Consider the following 22,664-nt stretch of genomic DNA (forward strand, 5'->3'; position numbering starts at 1 on the left):
TCCATCTATTAAAAAAATAAATAAAATAACATCAGGTAACGGATATGCACACTGAGGATGAAGACTCCATCAGCCTTAGTTTGGCGCCGTCGCCCCCCCCCCCTCCCCCCACTTCCCTCTTGATTACATCTCCTCCCTTCTACTACAGTCTACACCCCCAGGACCCCCACCCCCACTGCCCGCCCAAACCTTTTTACCATCCCCAAGCATGGCTCTCCACTGGTTCACAGTCTAAAATTAAACCCCAGCAGGGCCAACTGTCCTTCCAACCACTTGGCCCACAGGTCTTCTTGTCTGAAGTCCTCAGTGAGGAGAAGCCTTACACTCCGCTGCGGGGAGGGCACAGAGGAGCATAAACCAGATCTCGAGTTTGCCGGGAAAAAGAGGGCCACTCGACTCAGAGTTGGGATTGTACAGCCAGTGGAAATATTTCTCCGTGATTAAGGTGTGTCGGGAGTCTCCAGGATGGCAGCCAACTCAGACGCATCCAAGCCGGTCATCATGAATGAAGAGGAACTGAAGCAGAAGCAGCGTGAGAAGCTGAAGAAGTTACAGGCCACGGGGGGCAACCCGAGACCTGCCAGATCGCTCTTCTTCTTCACTCTGAAAAACCCATTCCGCAAGGCCTGCATCAACATTGTGGAATGGAAGTATCCTTGATATTCTCTGGTTATTATGACAGGTGCTTATTTGTTGATCCAATGAGACGTGGATCGTGGTGTGTCAGGTACTCAAACCATTGCGCAACCTGAGAAAGCTGTGATTAAGATACTTTACACCAGCTGTAGACTGACATGATGTCAAAGCACCTTAATCTTCCTTCATTTTAGTCTGTGAGGTGTAAAGACGGCTGTTATTCTCTGGCAGCCTGCGCCCGAGTCCATTTTATCACAATGAATCCAAGGCCATTTTATGTTTAGTGTGGAAATAGCACTCAAATGTTTCCACAGTATGATGCCCCGTATGAGCAGGACGACAGTCCGCCGAGTGATGTCCTGCGGGGACTTTCCTGCTTTTATTTTAGACTCATGCCCATTCCCGGTTCAGACATCTTCAAGACCCCGAACAGACTTAGCTGACACTAATTGTCGTATTTACTGCTGACAGCTTGGTTGTTAACTCATTCACTGCCAGACGATATGCAAAAATGTGTCCACTCCAGTGCCAGGGTTTTTGTCATTGTCACTCAAATTGCAAGACCCACAAAATATTGAGTTTTCGGACTACATAAACATTCATTGCAGCCTAAGAAAACTTAGACTTTCTTCTTTCATCAGAAACAATGAGTTAATTCCTAAATTATATGGGTCTGGAGTGATATGAGCTTGAAATAAGGGCGGCTGTACAAAAGGTAAATGAAAAATTCCTTCGTAGGAGGGAAAAACATTACTAGAGGTCTGACCGAAGCTTGAAACGCGCCCCGCAAGAAAAAAAAAGACCCGAACAAATTTGGTAATGGCACTCCACGTCATGCTTTTCAATTTCCGAATATATTCGGGGATCGCAGTAAATGAGTTAAATTGAGTAGTATATCGATGGTAACCAGTTAGGTTTTGCTTACTGGGTATGTGCCATGCGATTGGCTGGCAACCAGTTGTCAATGTCCGGATCAGAAATTGGATGGATGAAGATGTATCTGATCTAAAGATATGTTTATTTGTGTATGTTTGATTTCTCAGCATTTGGGGAAATCAACACAGAAAGAAAGAGCGTACGCGGATTATAAACATTGACCCTATGATGGGAATGTATAAATTTGTCTCCAGATTCTCAACCAAGTCATGGGCTTTTTTTAAATGACAAGTATAATCACATTGGTATGTCCCCATGCAGCAGATGTAGGCCACAAATGTAGTTACAGTATTGCAGAGAAAACATTAACAAAAACAGTTTTGAGCTGTCACAAATGAAAGAATGTATCGCATATAGTGACGTTATGAGAATGGGAGAAGAGTCCGACTCATTTTCACAGTCACACGTACACACACACACACATGGGTGTGTTACACTACATGGGACATATTCTTGGGCCCTGCAGCTGTCCTGCTGCATCACAGGGGCGACATGATGCTGATCGAGCAGGAGAATTCTCTGGCTGTGAGCCCCCTATGGGCGAGAATGAGAACGCATGGAGGCGAAGAGTCCATGTCATATGGAGCAGCACACTGAAGGAGGATTTTACTCTTGCGCCTTTTAAATGTGGCTCTTCTATTGTTGTTTTTTTGTCTCGCTGTAGGACACGTCACCCAGGCATCTTGCTTGGGTGACGCAAATGCTAAACTGCACTTCAATAATAATAATAATAATAATAATAATAATAATAATAATAATAATAATAATACATTTTATGTCAAGCGCCATTCAAAGCTCTTAAGGACACTATAAAGTCACAGACAAGCATAGATACAATAATAAATAAAATACAATTATAAATACAATACAATAAATACAATACAATTATCAATAGAAACACGAGACAGTGCTACATAGAAAATGCAATTTTAAATAGGTGGGTATATAGATGGGATTTGAAGGTGGGAAGAGAATCGAATGAATGAAGGAAGATAGAAAGACTTTACTGAATTATATTAGATCCGAATCAGAATCATAGCTGGAAAAGGTGGTGGGCAAGGTGCAAAGATTTTCCGTGCCGTTGTCTTGGTTAGATTATAACGTACTGCACGTAAAACATAAATGTTGATTGTTTTTAATACAAACAATTCGTAAAGATTGAATTACATAGTATATAGATGTAGATGTAGTTACAGTATTGTAAATGAATTGGACTTTAAGTGACATCCAACTGAATTGTCCAAAGAAAGTTTTTCATTTTGTGCATCCCTTTCAATGTAGCCAAAGACAAAAACCACAGTAAGATTTACACGAAGTAAAAATAAAAGGAATTCGTGCTGACATCATTATCCAATTACCTGATGTTTTGCTGTTGAACCTGTCTTACTTGTATATGACCGCTCAATGTACTTGGACAAGACAGATGTGCCATGTCAATTGACATGGCGGGGCCCTTAATGCAGTCTACCCATAACTAAAAAGTTCTGATTACCAACAGATTGGAATTCCCATCGTCTTCGTGTCTTAATCTTAACCATCTTCATCCAGGACCTTTGAGATTATCATTTTACTGACCATCTTTGTAAACTGCGTAGCTCTGGCCGTTTTCCTGCCTATGCCTGAAGAAGATAGCAATAACACCAATTCCAGCTTGGTAAGTAAAAGTCCTCTCAAAGATTACATATGCCGACTTGCTCGTAGCTCAAGGCACCCTTAGTTCTCGCATACTGTCAATGTCACAGGTTAAATCGATGTCCACATCACACTGCAGCGGTGTGCTAATCTTCACTGTTGACATCAGTGTAATACTATCGATGAGGCTCAGCAGACCATTGTGTCCAAATTGGACACAATTGGTCCAATGCAAAACAGTCATCAAAGACCCAGCATTCACTTATCACACTGACACGCTCCAAAATGGATATCACAATACATAAATGACCCTAGACTCCTCTTGTTTGCATAATGGCTTGACACATTTGGCCAAAGCCAAGTGACTTCTTGTTACTCACCAGCCTCGTCATTCCACCGAGGTGACGGATGTAACAAGAGCTGCTTCACCCCATTACATGAAAAGATCTGCACACACAAACCAAAATGACTGAGGAGAAACATAGCTTCTAACATAGCAGTATGGGGAGATTTGTACAAACAGTGTGCCAACTCCACTCAAAAATTGACAATATTAGTTTTTATTCGTGTTTTTAGCAGGCATGGCATCTGATGATTGTAGCCAGTGTCTAGCATCAAATAAAAAGGGACCCCTTATTACAAGGGTGTCAAACTCAATTTTGCCACAGGCCACATTGGGGTTAAAGTTTCTTCTCGGAGGCTGTTATGAATTTGGGGAAGCCATTAGAATCTTTCATCTCCTCCACATATCCCATATAGAGCGCACAACAAATGAATGAATAACTAGTTTTCAAATTTGGAATCAAGAATAATGACTGTGACTGTGGTTTACATACGACAATTTGAACTTTTGGTTCGGACTTTGGCAAGAAAAAGACCAAAGAGGAGGTTTATGGATGTTGTCAAAGAGGACATGAAGGTTGCTGGTGTGAGAGAATAAAATGATGTGGCAGGTCAGATTTGGGCCTTGACTTTGACACCCTGCCTTATTACACTCATATTACACATAAACAGTACTGATTCAATGTCCTCATTGCATGGTACGACAACCAGATTGCAATTAAGGCAAGCACTGTAGTAAATGTGTACAATAACAATCCCGTACTTCATAATAAAATACTTTGTGTAATAATGAATTCAAAATACACACACATCTGATGAGTTGAATTAGGCAACCATACTTGATTAGTGAGTGCATCCCCCTCACACTGCAGAGATGCAGGGTTCAATTCCGGGCTGCAGCCTTCCTGTGGAAAGTTTGCAAGTCATGCCACCATCATGCCTGCACGGATTTCCTCCGGGTAACTTCAAACAGGGTGAAGGGGGTGGTGTGGAAACACCACTTTGTGTCTGTCTGTCTGTGCTCGGGCCTGATTAATATTTATGGACTGTTTTCATTTGTCATATCTTTGTCTTCAATTGATACTGTACGTTTGAACCATAAGATTACATAATGACATTCATTTCTACAGGAGAGTCTGGAGTACATCTTCATGATTATCTTCACATTAGAGTGCTTTTTGAAGATTGTCGCATATGGCTTAGTGTTCCACGAAGGTGCATATTTACGGAACTGCTGGAACATATTAGATTTTGTCATCGTCTTCATGGGGTAAGATTTGACAGACTCACGAATAGGTGTCTTTGCTCGCTTGGCATGGTAGAGTTTACAGTGGGATGGATTTTCCCCTCCAGTCTGGTCACCTTTGCCTTGGATACCATCAATACGATCGCGGGAGTTCCCACGGAAAAAGGAGGCGGCTTTGACATGAAAGCCCTAAGGGCCTTCAGGGTTCTGCGTCCCTTGCGCCTTGTCTCCGGAGTCCCCAGTAAGAACCCGATCTCTCCAGAAAGTTGATTATGTTTGTATGAGAACATGAAGAGGTCTTTTTGTTCTCGCTGTTTTCACCCAGGCCTGCAGGTGGTGATGAACTCCATCCTCAAAGCCATGCTACCTCTGCTGCACATCGCCCTGCTGGTCTTCTTATTGGTCACCATCTATGCCATCATGGGACTGGAGCTCTTCAAGTGCAAAATGCATAAAACCTGCTACTACACGGGCACAAGTACGTGGATATGGATGTGGATGCGTGCTTGGCTTGTGTAAGCAGGCATACATTGACACGAGTATTTCCCTGGTTTGTCCCGCAGACATATATTCAACAGCCGAGGGGGAGATGCCTGCACCCTGTGCTCAGGCCGGGAACGGACGCCGTTGCTTGATTAACGGCTCCGAGTGTCGGCCTGGCTGGGAAGGTCCCAACAACGGCATCACCCACTTTGACAACATTGGCTTCGCCATGCTTACAGTCTACCAGTGTATCACAATGGAGGGATGGACCAAAGTTCTCTATTGGGTGGGTCATCGCCAACGTTGATGATAAAATATGTTTAGAAACACCACCAAACCAAATTGTAACCACATTTCTATTCGAAATGTATACCTTTAATTTGAGAAAATTACAATTTAGCAGTGATCTCAACGTTTCTTTCAGATAAACGATGCCATCGGAAATGAATGGCCTTGGGTCTACTTTGTTCCTCTAATTCTCGTGGGCTCTTTCTTTGTGCTCAATTTGGTTCTGGGTGTCCTCAGTGGGTAGGCTGACTCAGCACTTATCACTTGATTTAATTGTTTTTTTTTTTCCACGTGTTTGCGATTCACAATGTTCTCACTCTGCTTAGTGAGTTTACCAAAGAGCGTGAGAAAGCCAGGTCACGAGGAGAATTCCAGAAGTTGCGGGAACGTCAGCAGCTGGATGAGGACCTGCACGGCTACATGGAGTGGATCACCCATGCTGAAGTCCTTGATGCTGACAGGGAAGGCAAAGGTCAGCATCAAAAAAAAAAAATGCAAATTGCTGCAAATTAAATAGAATGAAATTGTTTTGGAACATAACATGCGAATAAGCTTGGTTTTGTCACGTTTTGCGAGGTGGTGATGGCGGGTTCGGATCCCAAAAAGCAGGCAGGAGAGAGCAGGTTGTTGTTTGACAAATTGTATTAAAATAAAGTCAGCAGGAACAAAATGTAAAACATCAAAATGATCTGAATGGAAAAAATACAGTAGCAAAAGAAAACCAAGTGTAAAAGTCCGCCAAGGTTAAACAAACACGTACACAATGCATGCTGCAACCAAGCAGCAAACAAACAATGAATCGGCCCTGGATGATCGTGCCAGGTGTCCTTTTAAGTGTTATTGATTATAACGACCAGCACCTGCGAGGCTGCCGGCAGGGCTGACGTCGCTACCCGCTGGTCGCCAATCTGATCGGGACGACCAGCACCTGTGCAGGTGCAGGCGGGGCCGACAGCGCCCCCCGTTGGTCGCCAACCAGATCATGACAGGTTTATATACTGGAGCAGTTTTCATAATAAAAGAGAGACACAAAGTGCCTCAAAGTGCCATTTTCCAGAACCGCTTTATCCTCATTAGAGTTTCAGGGGGTGCTGGAGCCTATCACAGCCATCTTTGGGCACAAGGCGGGGGACACCCTGAACCGGTGGGCACCCAATCGCAGGGCACACAAAGAGAAACAACCATTCTCTCACACACTCACACCTCGGGACAATTCAGAGCATTCAATCAGCCTGCCACCCATGTTTTTGGAATGTGGGAGGAAACCGGAGGACCCGGAGAAAACCCATGTGGGGCCGGGGAAAACATGTAAACTCCACACAGGGAGCCCGGACCGGGTCTTGAACTGCCTCACAGAAGTGTTAAGATTAAATTAAAAAAGGAAAAAGGAAAATAATTATGGTAGTACCAGTACCTCAAATTAGTTCACTGAATGACATATAAAATGCCCATTTTGTCAACTCAGCAAGTTTGATAATTGAAACACTGTGCCTGCCGCAAATCATCTGTCCTCTTTGAAATTAATCAGGATGCTTTAAATTGCATTAGCCACACCACCCCTAATTGTAGCATTCAATAATATTGTACTTTACACAAAAACGACATGAGTAAGTACAAAGAATAAACAGTCTTTCTTGTTAGTTTAGTTCCAGTTATCCATCCATCTATCTCGCTAGCTTTGGTTTCATTCCTTTTTTAGGTCTCCTTCCTTTGACCAGTGGGGATTCAGACAATGACAGCCTATACGACCTGGAAGGCAAGAGTCGAGTGATCTACTACTAGTAAGTGCGCTCCTTTGACTGTACATGTACACGTGTTGATGTGCCTTGTAACTAGGCCCATTTTTTTGTTCCAAGTCGCTTGGCTCGTCGTTGGAACCGCTTCTTCAGGATGAAGTGTTTGGTTTATGTGAAGACCAGAGCGTTTTATTGGCTGGTAATGCTCCTTGTCCTCCTCAACACACTGACCATAGCCACTGAGCACCATCACCAGCCGGCGACGCTCACTTCAATTCAAGGTTGAATAATGGCCATTTGGACATTTTCCACATATGGTGCCTCCAAGCTGGAGTCATTTTTGTATCTACTCTGTTACCAGATGTGGCAAGCCGTGTCCTCCTGGTGCTTTTTGTCATCGAGATGTTTGTGAAAATGTACGCTCTGGGTCCCAGAGCCTATTACATGTCGCTGTTCAATCGTTTTGACTTCTTTGTGGTGCTTTGTGGCATCCTGGAGATGATCATGTTGTCGGTGGGAGAGGTGACCCCATTGGGTTTCTCAGTACTCAGGTGTATTCGGCTGCTGAGGATCCTTAAAGTCACAAAGTGAGTCAAGCCGGTGACAAAGATTTACTGCCTCGACAAGAGACATAATACACTTATTTTTGCAGGTATTGGACCTCTTTGAGTAACCTTGTAGCCTCCCTGCTCAACTCTGTTCGCTCCATTGCTTCACTGCTCCTCCTCCTCTTCCTTTTCATCGTCATCTTCTCATTGCTTGGCATGCAAGTGTTTGGGGGGAAATTCAACTTTGGCGACAACAGGCCCAGACGGAGTAACTTTGACAACTTCCCTCAAGCGCTCATTAGTGTCTTCCAGGTTAGATGTTTCCTCAGACCAAAAATCCAGAATTTTTTCTTCTAAACTCCGTCACTCTCTCCCAGATCTTAACAGGAGAGGAATGGACGGCTATAATGAACAATGGCATCATGGCCTATGGCGGACCGGTTATCCCTGGCATTCTGGTTGCCATCTATTTCATCATCCTCTTTGTTTGTGGAAACTGTATCCTGCCCAAAGATGCCTTTTGGAACATTTGAGAATGGCCATGAACTATGTTAGTTTTCCTGAACTCGGTCTGACCAGATATTCTTCTCAATGTGTTCTTGGCCATTGCGGTTGACAACCTTGCCGAGGCTGAGAGTCTAACCTCGGCTCAGAAAGAAAAGGCAGAAGAGAAGTTGAGGAGGAAGCTGCTACGGTGAAGCAATCATTGACATGGCAAGAAATTCAAAATGATTGTCTGTACTCCATCTTATCACGTCCAAACTCTGTAGGTCCAAAATGCCAGAAAAGACAGATGAGGAGAGGGAGAGGATCTCCAAGAAACTGGCTGATCAGCGAGCCAAGATTGAGGGCATGCCAACGACAGCCAAGGTTCTTGAAGATATACACATATCAAATGCAATGACAAAAGTCATGTGTATTTATTTGTCAACATGTCCTTTCATCAGCTCAAAATCGATGAGTTTGAGTCCAATGTCAATGAGGTGAAAGATCCTTTCCCCCCTGCAGACTTCCCAGGTAAATTCAATCACTTCTTTTTGATGCTAGCTCAGTTTGAAACGCTACACCTGATTTGGGCAGTATGTTATTATGTCATGGTTACGTTGATAGCAATGAAATCATATCTTTCTCTTGGCTTTGTGCGCAATTCTTTCCTCGACATTCAAGGTGACGATGAGGAGGAGGAGCCTTCAATCCCCATCAGCCCTCGACCGCGACCCATGGCCGACCTGCAGTTGAAGGAGGAAGCCGTTCCGTTGCCCGAAGCCAGCTCCTTTTTCATCTTTGGCCCACAAAACAAGTCGGTCGCAGACATTTGTGCACAACACCCCTTCTGCCTTCTTGCTGTGCATGTTTGATTGTGTGTGCATTAATTCTATTCACTGGTGCCCAGGTTCCGTAAACTGTGCTACAAGATCATCAACGCCTCCTCTTTTACAAATCTCATCCTGCTGTTCATCCTACTCTCCTCCATCTCCCTGGCAGCGGAAGACCCCATTGATCCCAATTCGTATAGAAACAAGGTACCAAGAAGTTCTCCCGCTCAAGTGTCTCGTAACCCGACCAACAAAATCAAAGTAACATCCTTGCTTGCATTTTGTCCCTCAGATTTTGGCCTATGCTGACATTGTCTTCACGACCGTCTTCACCATTGAGATTGTACTGAAGGTACGTAAAAGAGCTTCTTTGGTGAATTGGATGAATGGATGGATGGATGGATGGATGGATGGATGGATGGATGGATGGATGGATGGATGGATGGATGGATGGATGGATGGATGGATGGATGGATTCGCATTGGGATTGGGTGGGTTGGACTGATGGATGGATGGATGGATGGATGGATGGATGGATGGATGGATGGATGGATGGATGGATGGATGGATGGATGGATGGATGGATGGATGGATGAGTGGATGGATGGATCGTAGACAAATGGAAGGAATGGTGGAAAAATGGAAGGAATGGTGGGAAAATGGATGGCTGGATGGAGTCCAATGTCTTCATGGGTGGCTGAATAAATACACAAAATCATGTTCGAATGAAGAAATTACTTCCCGGTTGGATCCATGGCTGAAATTGTGAATGAATGGACGGATACTGAGTTGTTGGACGGATTCATGAAGAATGACAAGAATAGAGGATGAAAAGATGTAATCAGGGCTGGAATATTGAGGAAAGTGACAGATTACATCTTGTGGTTCCATAAAGATGCTAATTATCCTTGAGCGAGGACGTTCCGCATTAAAGTTTTGTGCTGTTGTCCTGTGCCATATTTTGTCTCTTTGACAGATGACCGTTTATGGGGCATTCATGCACGAGGGCTCATTTTGTCGCAATTCCTTCAACATCCTGGATCTGATTGTGGTTGGGGTCTCGCTGCTCTCCATGGGCATGGAGTAAGTAACTTTTTGGAATTGACACATCAGCACTGAAATTTCTGAAGTGTTGCCCCTTTTTTTTGGGGGGGGGGGGTTGGGCATGCATGACATGGAGCTGCTTGTGTAATTTGTGCAATTCAGATCCAGTGCCATCTCCGTGGTGAAGATTCTCAGGGTGCTCAGGGTGCTCAGGCCTCTCCGGGCGATTAATCGGGCTAAAGGCTTAAAGGTTGGCGCAAACTGACGCCACAACTCGCTCGCCAGTTGAGCTTTTCTTTCATTCTTCTCATTTGTGTCCATGTGCAGCACGTTGTCCAGTGTGTGTTTGTGGCTATCAAAACCATAGGAAACATCGTCCTGGTCACCATGCTGCTAAATTTCATGTTTGCCTGCATTGGAGTTCAACTTTTCAAGGTTGGTGACACTGCACACTGTAAGTGTAAACTTTTTTTTTGCGCCCAGTACAAGTCATATCATTTTCCTAATTCTTTTTACGATAGGGAAAATTCTATAGCTGCACAGACCCATCCAAAATAACAGCAGCGGAATGCCAGTAAGACAAATAATCTTATAACTTTGGAAACACTTGCAATTGTTCATTAATGCCCATCGCTGACTGGATATCTAATCTCAGGGGGTTCTTCATCAAGCACATCGAGAATTCTCTGCAAGACACGGTCGTGGCCAAACGCGAATGGGTGAACAATGACTTCAACTTTGACAATGTCCTCTACGGCATGTTGGCTCTCTTCACCGTTTCCACCTTTGAGGGCTGGCCCAAGTACGTTTGCACACTTCATGATGGAAGGCTGTAACTTTAGAAGCTCAAAAGAATAAACAAAAAGTATTTTTTCCAGGTTTCAAGTGAATTTAAATGAATCTTTTAGTTGCATGCATTACAAATTTCAGTCGATCAATGTGCAGATTGCTTCACCTGTGTAAAAAGTAAACACTTCCTAGACTCTTGTATCGAGCCATCGACTCAGACGAAGAAGACATGGGTCCCGTTTTCAACAACCGAGTGGACGTCTCCATCTTCTTCATCATCTACATCATCCTCATCGCCTTCTTTATGATGAACATCTTTGTGGGATTCGTCATCGTCACCTTCCAGGAGCAAGGCGAGCAGGAGTATAAGGACTGCGAGCTGGACAAAAACCAGGTGCACTGAGTCTCTTTGGGACCAGACTTGTGTGATTTGATGTGATGAAAAGGTATCTTTTAACATATCCACTCCCTTTAGCGCCAATGTGTGCAGTACGCCTTGAAGGCGCGACCGCTGAGGTGCTACATCCCCAAAAACCCGTACCAATACCGCGTTTGGTACATCGTCACCTCCTGCTACTTTGAGTACCTCATGTTCTTCCTCATTATGCTCAACACTTTGTGCCTAGGGATGCAGGTAAGTCAGTCCCCAGAGACATGCATGTAAACTAGACCAGATCGGTGTGGCTCATGAATGGACAATTTGTTTTCCAAAGTCAAAAGTTGGTTTTGTCAGTGTGCTGCTGTATGTGGCACAGCCTTGTGGAAGCACTCCTACTCCCTGACACTGTCACGGTTTGCCTGGTGGTGATGGCGGTTGTGGATCCCAAAAAAGCAGGCAGGAGGGGGCAGCAGGTTGTGTTTGACAAATTGTATTAAAATAAAGTAAGCAGGAACAAAATCTAAAAACATCAAAATCATCTGAACAGAAAAATACAAAGTATCAAAGAAAACCAAGACTAAATATCTGCCAGGATGAAACAAACCTGACAGGGTGCAGCAAACACATACACACTACAATGACCTGACACTGAATGGTTGTGCCGGGAGTTCTTTTAACTGCCACTGATTGGAACGACCAACACCTGCACGGCTCTAGGCAGGGCCGACAGGGCTATCCGTTGGTCTCCAACCAGGACATGGCAATCTGCCACTGATCGGAACGACCAGAACCTCAATCACTTACAGTTTTTAAGTCCCCAATTTATTTATTGGGAAGGTGAAGTCAATTTTATTGGTACTCCCTCTGGGAGATTCAGCACTCAAAATCATTCAGAACTCCTAACGGGTTAAATCTTCTTTTACTTTCGGCTTATCCCTCAAGGGGTAGCCACAGCGAAACAGTGTCCTCCATCTTCAGGGGTTTGATTCGCAAGTTTATTGGCCAAGTGGGTCGAAAGCACAAGGAATTTGTATATGGTAGTACAGGATATCCTGGTAATTTCAATAATAAGAAGAAAGCATTTGACTGGAATCACTTTCAATACACCTCAGCATCGCATTTTACCTTTATTAACCTCAAAAGAAAGAAATTATGCTAAACTCACAACAAAGAATATCTTCATTGATGAAGTGAATGGTGATGCTTGTCGAGATTATTTCATGTCCATGTTTGCGCAACTGTATTGTGTCAGCAGACACGCCAACATGTTTTTTTAGTAGTTTGTGATGTTCTGTGTTCTTTGCATAACAGCACTGTGACCAGTCAGACCACGTGACCAAGCTGTCGGACATTCTCAACTTGATCTTCACCGTGCTCTTTACCGTAGAGATGATTCTCAAGCTCATGGCCTTCAAAGCCAAGGTCAGCTCGGTTTTGGGAAGCCTGAGTCTGACCAATCGAATGCGGGTCGGTTCATCGTGCATCTGTACACAGGGTTACTTTGGAGACCCCTGGAACGTGTTTGACTTCATTATTGTTATCGGCAGCGTCGTTGACGTCATCCTGATTGAAGTGGACGTGAGTGAATGCAACTCCATGCTCTCCTTACACGAGTAGTATTTTCAGATGTTGAATAAGAGCATCCCAGGCAACGATTGTGAAAATGACTCGATGTATTTTATGTATTCACTGCTCTGACCCAGACGCGTATAACCCCGATTGGTACCAGCACAACTAGTTCACAGAATATGGTCAGTAATGTTGTTGGCCGTAACAACCTCCACCGCCATCTATTGAGGAGCATTTTTTTTTTGTCACCACGCCACCAAACACGCAAACATTATGCCCACAATTCGCTTCGATTTGGAATGTAACTAGACAAGTGAGCACAACACTGATTGGTTGTATCTATCTATCTATCTATCTATCTATCTATCTATCTATCTATCTATCTATCTATCTATCTATCTATCTATCTATCTATCTGTCTGTCTGTCTGTCTGTCTGTCTGTCTGTCTTGATAGCTAGTTCACTAGCTCGCTATCGAGCTAACTATCTACCTATCGAGCTACTATCTAGCTAAGTACCTAGCTAGCTAATGATCTACCTACCAAGCTAACTATCAATCTATCTAGTTAAGTAGCTAGCTGGCAATCAAGCCACCTATCTAACTAGCTATCTAGCTACCTATTAGCTATTTATTTATTTGTTTATTTGTTTATTTATTCAATGTAAGTGATCGTGTTGCACAATGGCAATTTCTGCAGTTGCAGATTTTCACCGCCTTCTCATCCCTCACGCGACACGCTTTTGGGCAGATTGAGTCACCGCAGTGGCATTCACGCATTTTCTGGCTTTTCCACCCGTGTTCCCCGTGTGCTCTTTTGTGTTGGGTTGTCTTTCCCGCAGCCGATGCAAACTTGCAATTAATGATGTTTCACTTGCCGTGTGTCTGTCATTCACAGAGCGCCCTCGCTTCCAGTGGAGGACTGTACTGTCTCCAAGGCTGTGCTGTAAATATCACATCGTCACTGTTGCACTGCTGCCTGAACACGGGGAGCACCATCTTCTCCTGCAGGCTCTCTACGAACCCAACACAACTCTATTTCTAGATTTCGAGATTTAAAAACAAGTACAGTAGCAACATCTTAGAGCTCTTAAGTGGACAGGCAGTCAGACAGCCTGAGATGCAAAGACTTGGACCTCTTTACCATGCGTGTGTCAGCCAATCCCATTTACTGTAAAATCATTCAAATGACAAGTGACAATGGATTTCAAGGGGGAAAATACTGTCAGAAAATGTATCAATTATGGATGATGGCCAAGGTTGCTTAAATGTCGACCCCCAAAATGTGTGCACGTTATGCACAAGACAATTTGCAAGTGTCCCTGTGATTGCAGAGTGCCAGGAACCCAGAAATGTGAACATTGATATTTTGTAGAATAGAAAAAGGATATTTTTGCATTTAGCTAACATTCCACCAAATTTTAATCATAAAAATTTTTGAAATCTTATCTTGGCGATTGACCATCCTATAGTACAATATAGTCTTACACGTTGAATGCCAATTATTTTCTCAATCCATTTATCAATTTCTGAATTGGTGAATTCAAAAAGACATTATTTCTAGTCATGTTGACACAAAAAAACATGAAAAGCTACCGGTATTCTTTTCTTTCTGCATTCAGAACAGATATAAAATTGATTGCAAGTTAACTATGTATAGCATATGATTCATCATGATTGTAAACATTAATTTATATAAAGCCTTAAAGGACAACAGACGTCACTTTTTTGTTTTTTAACTGACATCTAAAATACCCAAAACACGCAGTGTGATATTTTTAGTCAAATGCAAAACACCAATAAAAATGACTTAAAGTGTCCAAAATCTGCAAAAAATTGAGCTGCGAATTGGGCATTTTCAGAAAGTCCTGCCCCCAGTTCGTGACGTCACGCCAAGACGTCTTGCATTGCTAGTGAATCAAAACAATCGCTTCAGAATCGGAGAATATGCTTTCTTGTTACACATCCAGTTATGAATATGATTCAAATAGTTCTGAAGAGGAAAGCATACATGTTTGCAATCGATTAAAGAATTATATGTGCCATTTTGAGGCATCACCTTTATAACAGCTGAAGCTGGAACAAAGCGCTAACATGGAAAAAAGGGAATAAATAATAACAATAAATAAATAAATTCGGGAATGGCAGTAAATGAGTTAATTTGCATCAATTATCATGGACCGTGTCAAACCTGCCAAACATCTCATCACTAAACTCGTCCAGGTGACTTTTCCAACACAAAAATGTCAAAAAAAGGTCAAATGTGAGGACAAAGCCCCACGTATACTTGGTTTCACAACTCGCCTTTCTCCAATCTTCAATTATCTCACTTTCTCTATCGTTTTACAGGACACGAACCCCATGCAAGAAATAGCAGTAAGCAGCCATTCAGCCATTATCACTTTTGTTTGTCTCATGTTTCTTGCACTATTCAAACCAAAACCTTTGTCGCCAGGCCTCGGAAAACGCCTCTGTTTCGATCACCTTTTTCCGACTCTTCCGTGTCATGCGCCTGGTGAAACTGCTGAACCGCTCCGAGGGCATCCGGAACCTCCTGTGGACCTTCATCAAGTCCTTCCAGGTGCCTCAACGCTGTGGCCATCAGCTCATTGAAGCTCCTGTGGTGTCCAAGCTCATCCATGTCTTGTATACGTCTTCAGGCTCTTCCCCATGTGGCCCTGCTCATCGTCATGCTCTTCTTCATCTACGCCGTTATTGGCATGCAGGTTGGGCTCAAATACAACATCGGCCAAAGCTTCTCCACGCAGATAATGCGTGAATTGAGTGCCATTATGTTTTAGATTTTTGGAAAGATCGCTTTAGTGGATGGCACAGAGATCAATCGCAACAATAACTTCCAGACGTTCCCTCAAGCGGTTCTCATGTTATTCCGGTGAGTTTTCAATTACCGCTCAGGTACTCGCACAACAATGGGGAAAAGCAAGTCAACATCTGCCCGCGGTCGATGTGCAGATGTGCCACTGGTGAAGGCTGGGAGGAAGTCATGATGGCATCAATGTACGGGAAGAAGTGCGATCCAAAGTCTGACTTTCAGCCTGGAGAAGAGTACACCTGCGGCTCCAACTTTGCCGTCATCTACTTTCTCAGTTTCTACTGTCTCTGTGCCTTCCTGGTCAGCATTTGATCAATCTCCATTTTTTGCAATGGCCTCGGTCGACAACAAATGTCATCCCGCTGTGCAGATCCTCAATCTGTTTGTTGCTGTCATTATGGACAATTTCGACTACCTGACGCGTGACTGGTCACTACTCGGCCCGCACCACCTGGATGAGTTTAAGAAGATTTGGGCTGAATATGACCCAGAGGCCACGTAAGGCAGCAAAATGTCATTTGACCATCTGCGAATGAACATGTGGAACTGTTCATTGAGGTGTCAGTGCACGTTGAAGGTGTTTGTGTGATGTGACAGAGGCAGAATTAAACATCTGGACGTGGTGACGTTGCTCAGACGCATCCAGCCTCCTCTGGGCTTTGGCAAGTTCTGCCCTCATCGCGCAGCCTGTAAGGTATATAAATTGACAATATTAGGCAGCACAAGGCGATGCCGGCCAAATTGCGACTACCGGAAATTGCACCAACAAGGATGACCATAATCTTTTGGGGCGCGTTTAATCATGGTGGCAGGTTACAGGGTGCATTATGAATAATCTGTGATTAGCCAAATGAGAGTACGTAGTAGAACTGCCCTTAAAATGAGTTAACCAGGTTTTAAATTGAGCCGTTTTTTTTTTACTCATTCACTGCCATTCACAAATTTATTCGGGAATTGAAAATATGACGTAGAGTGCCATTCCCGAATTTGTTTGGGTTTTGTTTTTTCATGCTTGGTTGCCGATGAAGTGCTGGCCATAGCCTCTGGCAATGTTTTTTTTTTTCTTTTCCACAAGGCGGCAGCGTTCCTTTTTTTTCCATGTGAACGCTTTGTTCCAGCTTCAGCTGTTGTTCAATATCTATGTATTGCATTGTATTTTGGACAGCCGCCATCATTTCAAGGTCATATAACTCCAGACCCAATTAATTTATGAATTAAGTATTTTTTTCTGATTAGAGTCTAAGATTTCTAATGTTGTATTTAATGTTTAAGTAGTCCTAAAACTCAATATTCTGTGGGTCCTGGAATTCAAGTGACAATGACAAAAACCTTGGCACTGGAGTGGACACATTTTGCACGTCTGGCAGGGAATGTGTTACAAATAATTTCAACTGAAATTAAATTGAGTATGAACTGATGTAAATAAGTAAGGATACTTTTGAATATCAAAGCTAATTAATTTGTCGATAATTCATGCCGAAACTGGGTGATGACGATGGAAATACTGCCAAGAATCCAAGCCAATTTTCAATGAAATATTACTTTTTTGCTAGCTAACAATTCATTACACAGACAAGGTCAAAATTTGAATGGATGGACCAAGTTATCGGCTCAGACTGTTTTGTTCAAGACTCAAATCATGTCAAACAAATGCAATTTGGCCGTGCGTGAGTATAATTTGTATTTTCAGCGCTTGGTTGGCATGAACATGCCACTCAACAGTGATGGCACCGTCACCTTTAATGCCACCCTCTTTTCCCTGGTCAGGACAGCACTCAAAATCAAAACGGAAGGTAGAGCTCATCGTGACTTGTCATAGCCAGAGTCTTCGTGCGTGTCTGATTTGTCGCCCTTGATAACTTTTTCTACCGAGCAGGAAACTTTGAGCAGGCCAATGAGGAGCTTCGAGCCATCATCAAGACCATCTGGAAGCGCACAAGCATGAAGTTGTTGGATCAGGTCATTCCTCCAATAGGCGGTGAGTGTGCCAACCACATCAGAGGCTTTCCAAAGACTGACTATGTCATCCTTCTCAGATGATGAAGTCACAGTGGGGAAATTCTACGCCACTTTTCTACTCCAAGATCATTTACGAAAATTCCTGAAGCACCAAGAAGAGTATTACGGATACCGGCCAAGCAAGAAGAATGCCTCCGGACCGGAGATCCAGGCAAGGAAGTTCCTATCCTTGAAGGAGTCTTACGATGTCGTGACACGTCCTCTTTGTGATCCGGCAGGCGGGTCTGAGGAGCATCGAGGATGAGGCGACTGCAGAAATGCACAGAGCGATTTCTGGAGACCTGCAGAATGACGAGGACATGGACAGAGCCATGCAGGAAGCTGCAGAGGAGCACATTTACCAGGTGGGGAAAATACTGCAAACTTGCCTCAAAAAAACCCGCCTCCACTCTGTTGGAAAGATTTTGTTGAGACCTCATTCAAGATTGAAGGTGTGCATGATCATTTGTGGCCATGAAATAGTTGTAATGTGCGTGCCAAATGCTCTAATTTCACTTACGCTACGTATGGGTGGTAGGGGTACAGTTAAGGTAAGGGGGTTAGGGGGCTTGTTAGGGATGGGGGTACGGTTAAATTTAGGGGATTAGGAGGTTAGGGTCAGAGATGGGGTTTTGCTTAGCGTTAGGGTTGACGTTAGGGTAAGGGGATTAGATTTAGGGTGAGGGCTTGGATTTAGAGTTGAGGTTTCAAACTTGGTTCATGGTTTCAAAGTAGGGTTACAAATTGGTGATCGGATTTCAAGGTAGGGTTTTAAACTATAATTGGGGTTTCAAATATAAATATGGTTACCAACTTGGTGTAGTGTTTCAGGATTCCAATTAATTTAGCTTTTCAAAGTAGGGTTAATGTTTTCAAAATGGGGTTTTCAACTTGAGTTAGAGTTTCAATTTAGTGTTGAACCTTCGATTCATTAGATTAGACTGTATTTGTCTAATTAGGCAGCCCGGTAGTCAAGTGGTTAGAACACCGGATTCACAGTGCAGAGGTCGCCGGTTCGCGTCCGACTCCGGCTCTGGCCTCCCTGTGTGGAGTTTGCATGTTCTCCCCGGGTCCTCCAGTTTCCTCCCACACTCCAAAAACATGCATGGCAGGCAGATTGAACACTCCAGATTGTCCCTAGGTGTGAGTGCGAGAGTGACTGTTGTTTGGCTGGCAACCAATTCAGGGTGTCCCCCGCCTTGTGCCCGAAGACAGCTGGGATTGGCTCCAGCACCCCCCGCGACCCGAATGAGGAATAAGTGGTACGGAAAATGGATGGATGGATGTATCAGTCTCACAGTGGAGAACTTTACATTTACAGCAGCAGTTTCACAGTAGGGTTTCAAATTTGAGCTTTAAACACAGGTTAAGGTTACAAAGTAGGGGTTTAAGATAGAGTTTGTTTCTTAAAGTCATTTTTAAACTCGAGATAGGGCTTCAATTTAGGGTTCCCAACTCCGGCTAGGATTTGACAGTGCAATTTCAAACCAAAGTTTGGGTTTCAAACTAGGGAGACTGTTTTAAACTAGAGCTTCAAACTCAGAGTCTGGTTTCAAAGTACAGTGTGAAACAACTTTTATTGTTCAGAATGGTTGACACTGTTGACATTTCCAGCGCACGCACGGCTTGTTTGGGAATCAGATTGAGCCGTTCTCTGCCGAGAACGCCAATGCACCGTCCCCTCAAATGACCAACCAGAGGCCCCTCAAATTCATGGAAAACCAACCTGAGTCGGCACTGATCACCTCCCCCGCGGATCCCATCATCGACTTTCTTCCCACAACTGCCCCCAAAAGCAACAACAACAACAACGCCTTTGCAGAGTGAGCCAAACGCCCTTGTACTTACACAAGTACACGCGTATGACTGAATGTGGACATCCAGCAGCTGATGAGAAGCTTCTTGCTGACTTTCAGATTGGCTTTGGCAACACGAGGCAGTCCTGAAGACTTGGACAGTCCCAGGGAAGATGTCGAGCCAGGTACGGCCTACAAACGGTCCAACAGTGTCAGTCATTTTTTGTCGTGGGCTACATTGAAGTTACAGTTTCCTGTCGTGTGGCTGCTATGAATTTGGGGAAGCCATTATAATGTTTAATCCACTCCACATACGCATTACATACAGAACGCATAACAAATTAATGAATACAGTTGATAGTTTTCAAATTTGAAGTCAAGAATAATGACTGTTATTGTGATTCACATACGACAATTTGAAAATTTGGTTCGGACTTTAGCGAGCATCACGTCACTTAACATGCTTGATTTGCTTTCGCGGGCCGAATAAAATGATGTGAAGGGCCCGAGCCTTGGCTATGACACCAGCGGGGTAGACGGACAGACCACCTAACTTTCTTACAGCCATAAACATACTCAACTTTTTGATACTGCAACAGTTAGACGTTTTCAATGCTGTTATGAACGATACCGTGAGACCAAGACATCATCGAGCAATCGATCAATAGTTTGAAGCTCCAAACACAAAATGGCCACTGATGTTAATAGACTAATATGCCGCAGTTTTAGATTGCAACTGGAAGAGCTGATAAAGGGTCAAAATTAAGTTCACATGATAAGCTTCGACTGGATTTGAGATTCATCAGCGAGATTTGAGTTTTTCTGACCATCATAAATCGACATGAAATGTTTGTTGCCATTTTAGACAACCTCCACTCGTGGGACTTCACAGTGAGAACAGACAGAACACAGGTAGCATATTTGGCTTGTGTGCACAATATATAGCATGTGAGGAGCTGATTTAAAAACAACAATTCCTTTTTGCAGTTCCCCTATGAACCAAGGCTCAGTGACAGTCCAAATTCTGCAGCGGACGACGTAAGTGGCGACAGATTTTTCCTTTCCTTTTCCTGTCAATTACCTGCTTGCAGATCTTCCATTTTGTCTCTCCCAGGACAAGATGGAGATGGCCGACGATGCGCCCACCACAATTGAAGACCTTGAAGGTGCGGCTCGGGCTATCCTCAAGAAGAAGCGACGCGTACCCATAACTCCTCGCAGCCCCACGCTGCCACCGCAGCCATCGGAGAGGCCCGACCCGGCCGTGAGGAGGAAGAAACGACCGGTTCCCACGACTCACGCCGCTCACTCTCACCGGAGGGCCGACGCCAACGTTTAGAGACGTGACCACGCGCATGCTGATCCAGTGACTTCTACTCCGAAAGTCAAATTCTTATTTCTTTTGTGGCTGACCGCCATGCTCAATTGTTCAGGCTCTTGTCTGAGAATTGGAGAAAAGTCCAGACAAAAGACTTGGAACGAGCCTTCGTTTGGTGGGTTCTTGAGGGCCATGTGCCATGATGAGGGAATCTGGTTGAACTCAAACACAGATCACATTGATTTGACAAAGTCCAACATCCATGTTTATACTCATGAGTGAAAGGAAACATTTTTACGCAAAAGGCAATATCAATTGAATTAGTTCATTCCATGCTGTCATGATTTGTGCAAGGGTGAATACCCTGTAAATTGAAAGCGTTTCTGAATGCATCCTATACGTCAGCAAGATCATCGCTGACCGAGTAGCACTCCATTTGTGATGAAATAATGTCAAACTGTTTTTTTCTCAATCTGTTGTCATAGTCATCAACTTCGTTACCAGTGGCGGGCTGTGGATTTCATCGCTAGGCCTTCAGTAGTGCTATGTTTGAATCAATCTAGATTGAAAAGTGTGGTGTGATTTACTACAAGTCCACTAGGGGGTACCATTAGCCAGGAAATAACTGACCAACCTTTCTTAATGATGTCTATTTTGCCGATAAAAGTCCATCTTGAAAATGGCATTAACAGTAAATCTCAAACCAAATCCATTTCTCTTCTTCAGCCAATGTGGGTTGAAAACTGCAATTAAATCAACACAATATATTTCCGTATGCATCTCACTGTCAATAAAGTGTGCTAGCTATGGCCAGTATGCTCTTTTCCCTAGCGGCTTGTGGTCAGATAACTTTTCACAAATTATGGTTGGCTTGAGAGTTGGCTTGAGAGACTCTGATATTGACCAGTGGCCTCAAAAAGGCGTTGTTACCCCTTTTGGATTGCCAACTCAAAATGTGATTGGTTAGAGCAACAGTTTGATTGAAACATTTGATGCGACACGGCCTGCAGAACTGATTCAGGTTGATTTCTGACCCTGGTAACAAATGATGGCTGAAATGTGATTGGTTAAATGCTTGAATACGAAAACACACATCTGGCAGCAGCGCAACAATGGAAAAGCAATGAAAGGAAAGACCATTTGAAATTATTTAATAAGAATTCATGGACAACATATAATTAACGTCAGTTCTTGATTCTGATATTTTTAGGCCAGCAGAGAAGGCTTTGCAGGCCTCAACGGTCCGCCACTGTTAGTTACATTTACCATGTGGGCAATTACATTTGCTATTCATGGTGCAGCTCCTATCGTATTGCGAGATCGTACTTTCCTATCCCAGAGAAAGTTCCACTTCTGGTTATTGCCATGATTTTATTACAAAGTTTTGTGAGAATGGAGTGTTGAATCTTGTGTGACCACACACTCATGTTTCAAAACTGCGGGAACCTGGTTGGCATTTAGTGTAGTTTTGCAAACCTTTTTGAAACAACTCCAAATAGAGTCATTGTTTTTGATTCAATACCTCTCTGGCAAATTAAAATTTTCTGGCTAAGGGAAAAACTATTTGCCAATCCTGTAACTGCCCTGTCATTAAACACTTGCTGCTGTTCAGTGAGAAACAAGTTGATTATTGGAGAACTTGTTAAGTGTTGTATGACTTATAAAAAAGTGTTTTCCATCTTTAGGGAAGAAATACGTTCTGAGCATACTTTTATGTGCAAACAGCTGAGGGTTTGCACATGCTAACCAAAATTTTGACTGAAACTCCTGTGCACTT

At 43.5% G+C, this 22,664-nt stretch overlaps 1 protein-coding gene across 3 annotated transcripts; it reads left to right on the forward strand.

Moving 5' to 3' along the window:
- The first annotated feature begins 274 nt into the window (after window positions 1-274).
- LOC148902938 (dihydropyridine-sensitive L-type skeletal muscle calcium channel subunit alpha-1-like) lies at window positions 275-22,514 on the forward strand. 3 transcript variants are annotated; one of them, XM_088993309.1, is made up of 46 exons: window positions 275-650; window positions 3,121-3,226; window positions 4,677-4,816; window positions 4,900-5,033; window positions 5,118-5,270; window positions 5,356-5,561; window positions 5,700-5,803; window positions 5,890-6,035; window positions 7,263-7,344; window positions 7,420-7,580; window positions 7,661-7,886; window positions 7,952-8,159; window positions 8,225-8,345; window positions 8,427-8,541; window positions 8,618-8,717; window positions 8,795-8,864; window positions 9,015-9,147; window positions 9,241-9,370; window positions 9,456-9,515; window positions 10,140-10,246; window positions 10,370-10,457; window positions 10,535-10,642; window positions 10,729-10,781; window positions 10,863-11,009; window positions 11,189-11,390; window positions 11,472-11,630; window positions 12,687-12,797; window positions 12,870-12,953; window positions 13,079-13,126; window positions 13,841-13,888; window positions 15,292-15,318; window positions 15,398-15,523; window positions 15,603-15,668; window positions 15,744-15,835; window positions 15,916-16,075; window positions 16,146-16,273; window positions 16,373-16,469; window positions 17,466-17,568; window positions 17,652-17,753; window positions 17,812-17,945; window positions 18,013-18,138; window positions 19,388-19,596; window positions 19,690-19,754; window positions 20,435-20,481; window positions 20,557-20,607; window positions 20,684-22,514. In XM_088993309.1, exons 1-46 carry the CDS (start codon window positions 466-468, stop codon window positions 20,906-20,908), a joined length of 5,493 nt encoding a protein of 1,830 aa, XP_088849435.1. In that variant the 5' UTR covers window positions 275-465; the 3' UTR covers window positions 20,909-22,514. The 3 variants fall into 3 exon arrangements, with proteins under 3 accessions (XP_088849435.1, XP_088849442.1, XP_088849451.1); XM_088993316.1 differs by lacking the exon at window positions 13,079-13,126; XM_088993325.1 differs by lacking the exons at window positions 13,079-13,126; window positions 13,841-13,888.
- Window positions 22,515-22,664: the final 150 nt, after the last annotated feature.

The sequence above is a fragment of the Hippocampus bargibanti genome, linkage group LG01 (assembly GCF_051943395.1).
Source record: "Hippocampus bargibanti isolate YZ-2025 linkage group LG01, ASM5194339v1, whole genome shotgun sequence".
NCBI classification, from domain to species: domain Eukaryota; kingdom Metazoa; phylum Chordata; class Actinopteri; order Syngnathiformes; family Syngnathidae; genus Hippocampus; species Hippocampus bargibanti.

Excerpts from the sequence above, each read along its gene's own strand:
- LOC148902938 (XM_088993309.1), top strand. The coding sequence starts at position 466 with ATGGCAGCCAACTCAGACGCATCCAAGCCGGTCATCATGAATGAAGAG. Across the intron at positions 8,346-8,426 it reads CCTCTTTGTTTGTGGAAACT|ATATTCTTCTCAATGTGTTC; the intron begins GTATCCTGCCCA and ends CGGTCTGACCAG. Across the intron at positions 17,569-17,651 it reads ACTCAAAATCAAAACGGAAG|GAAACTTTGAGCAGGCCAAT; the intron begins GTAGAGCTCATC and ends TCTACCGAGCAG.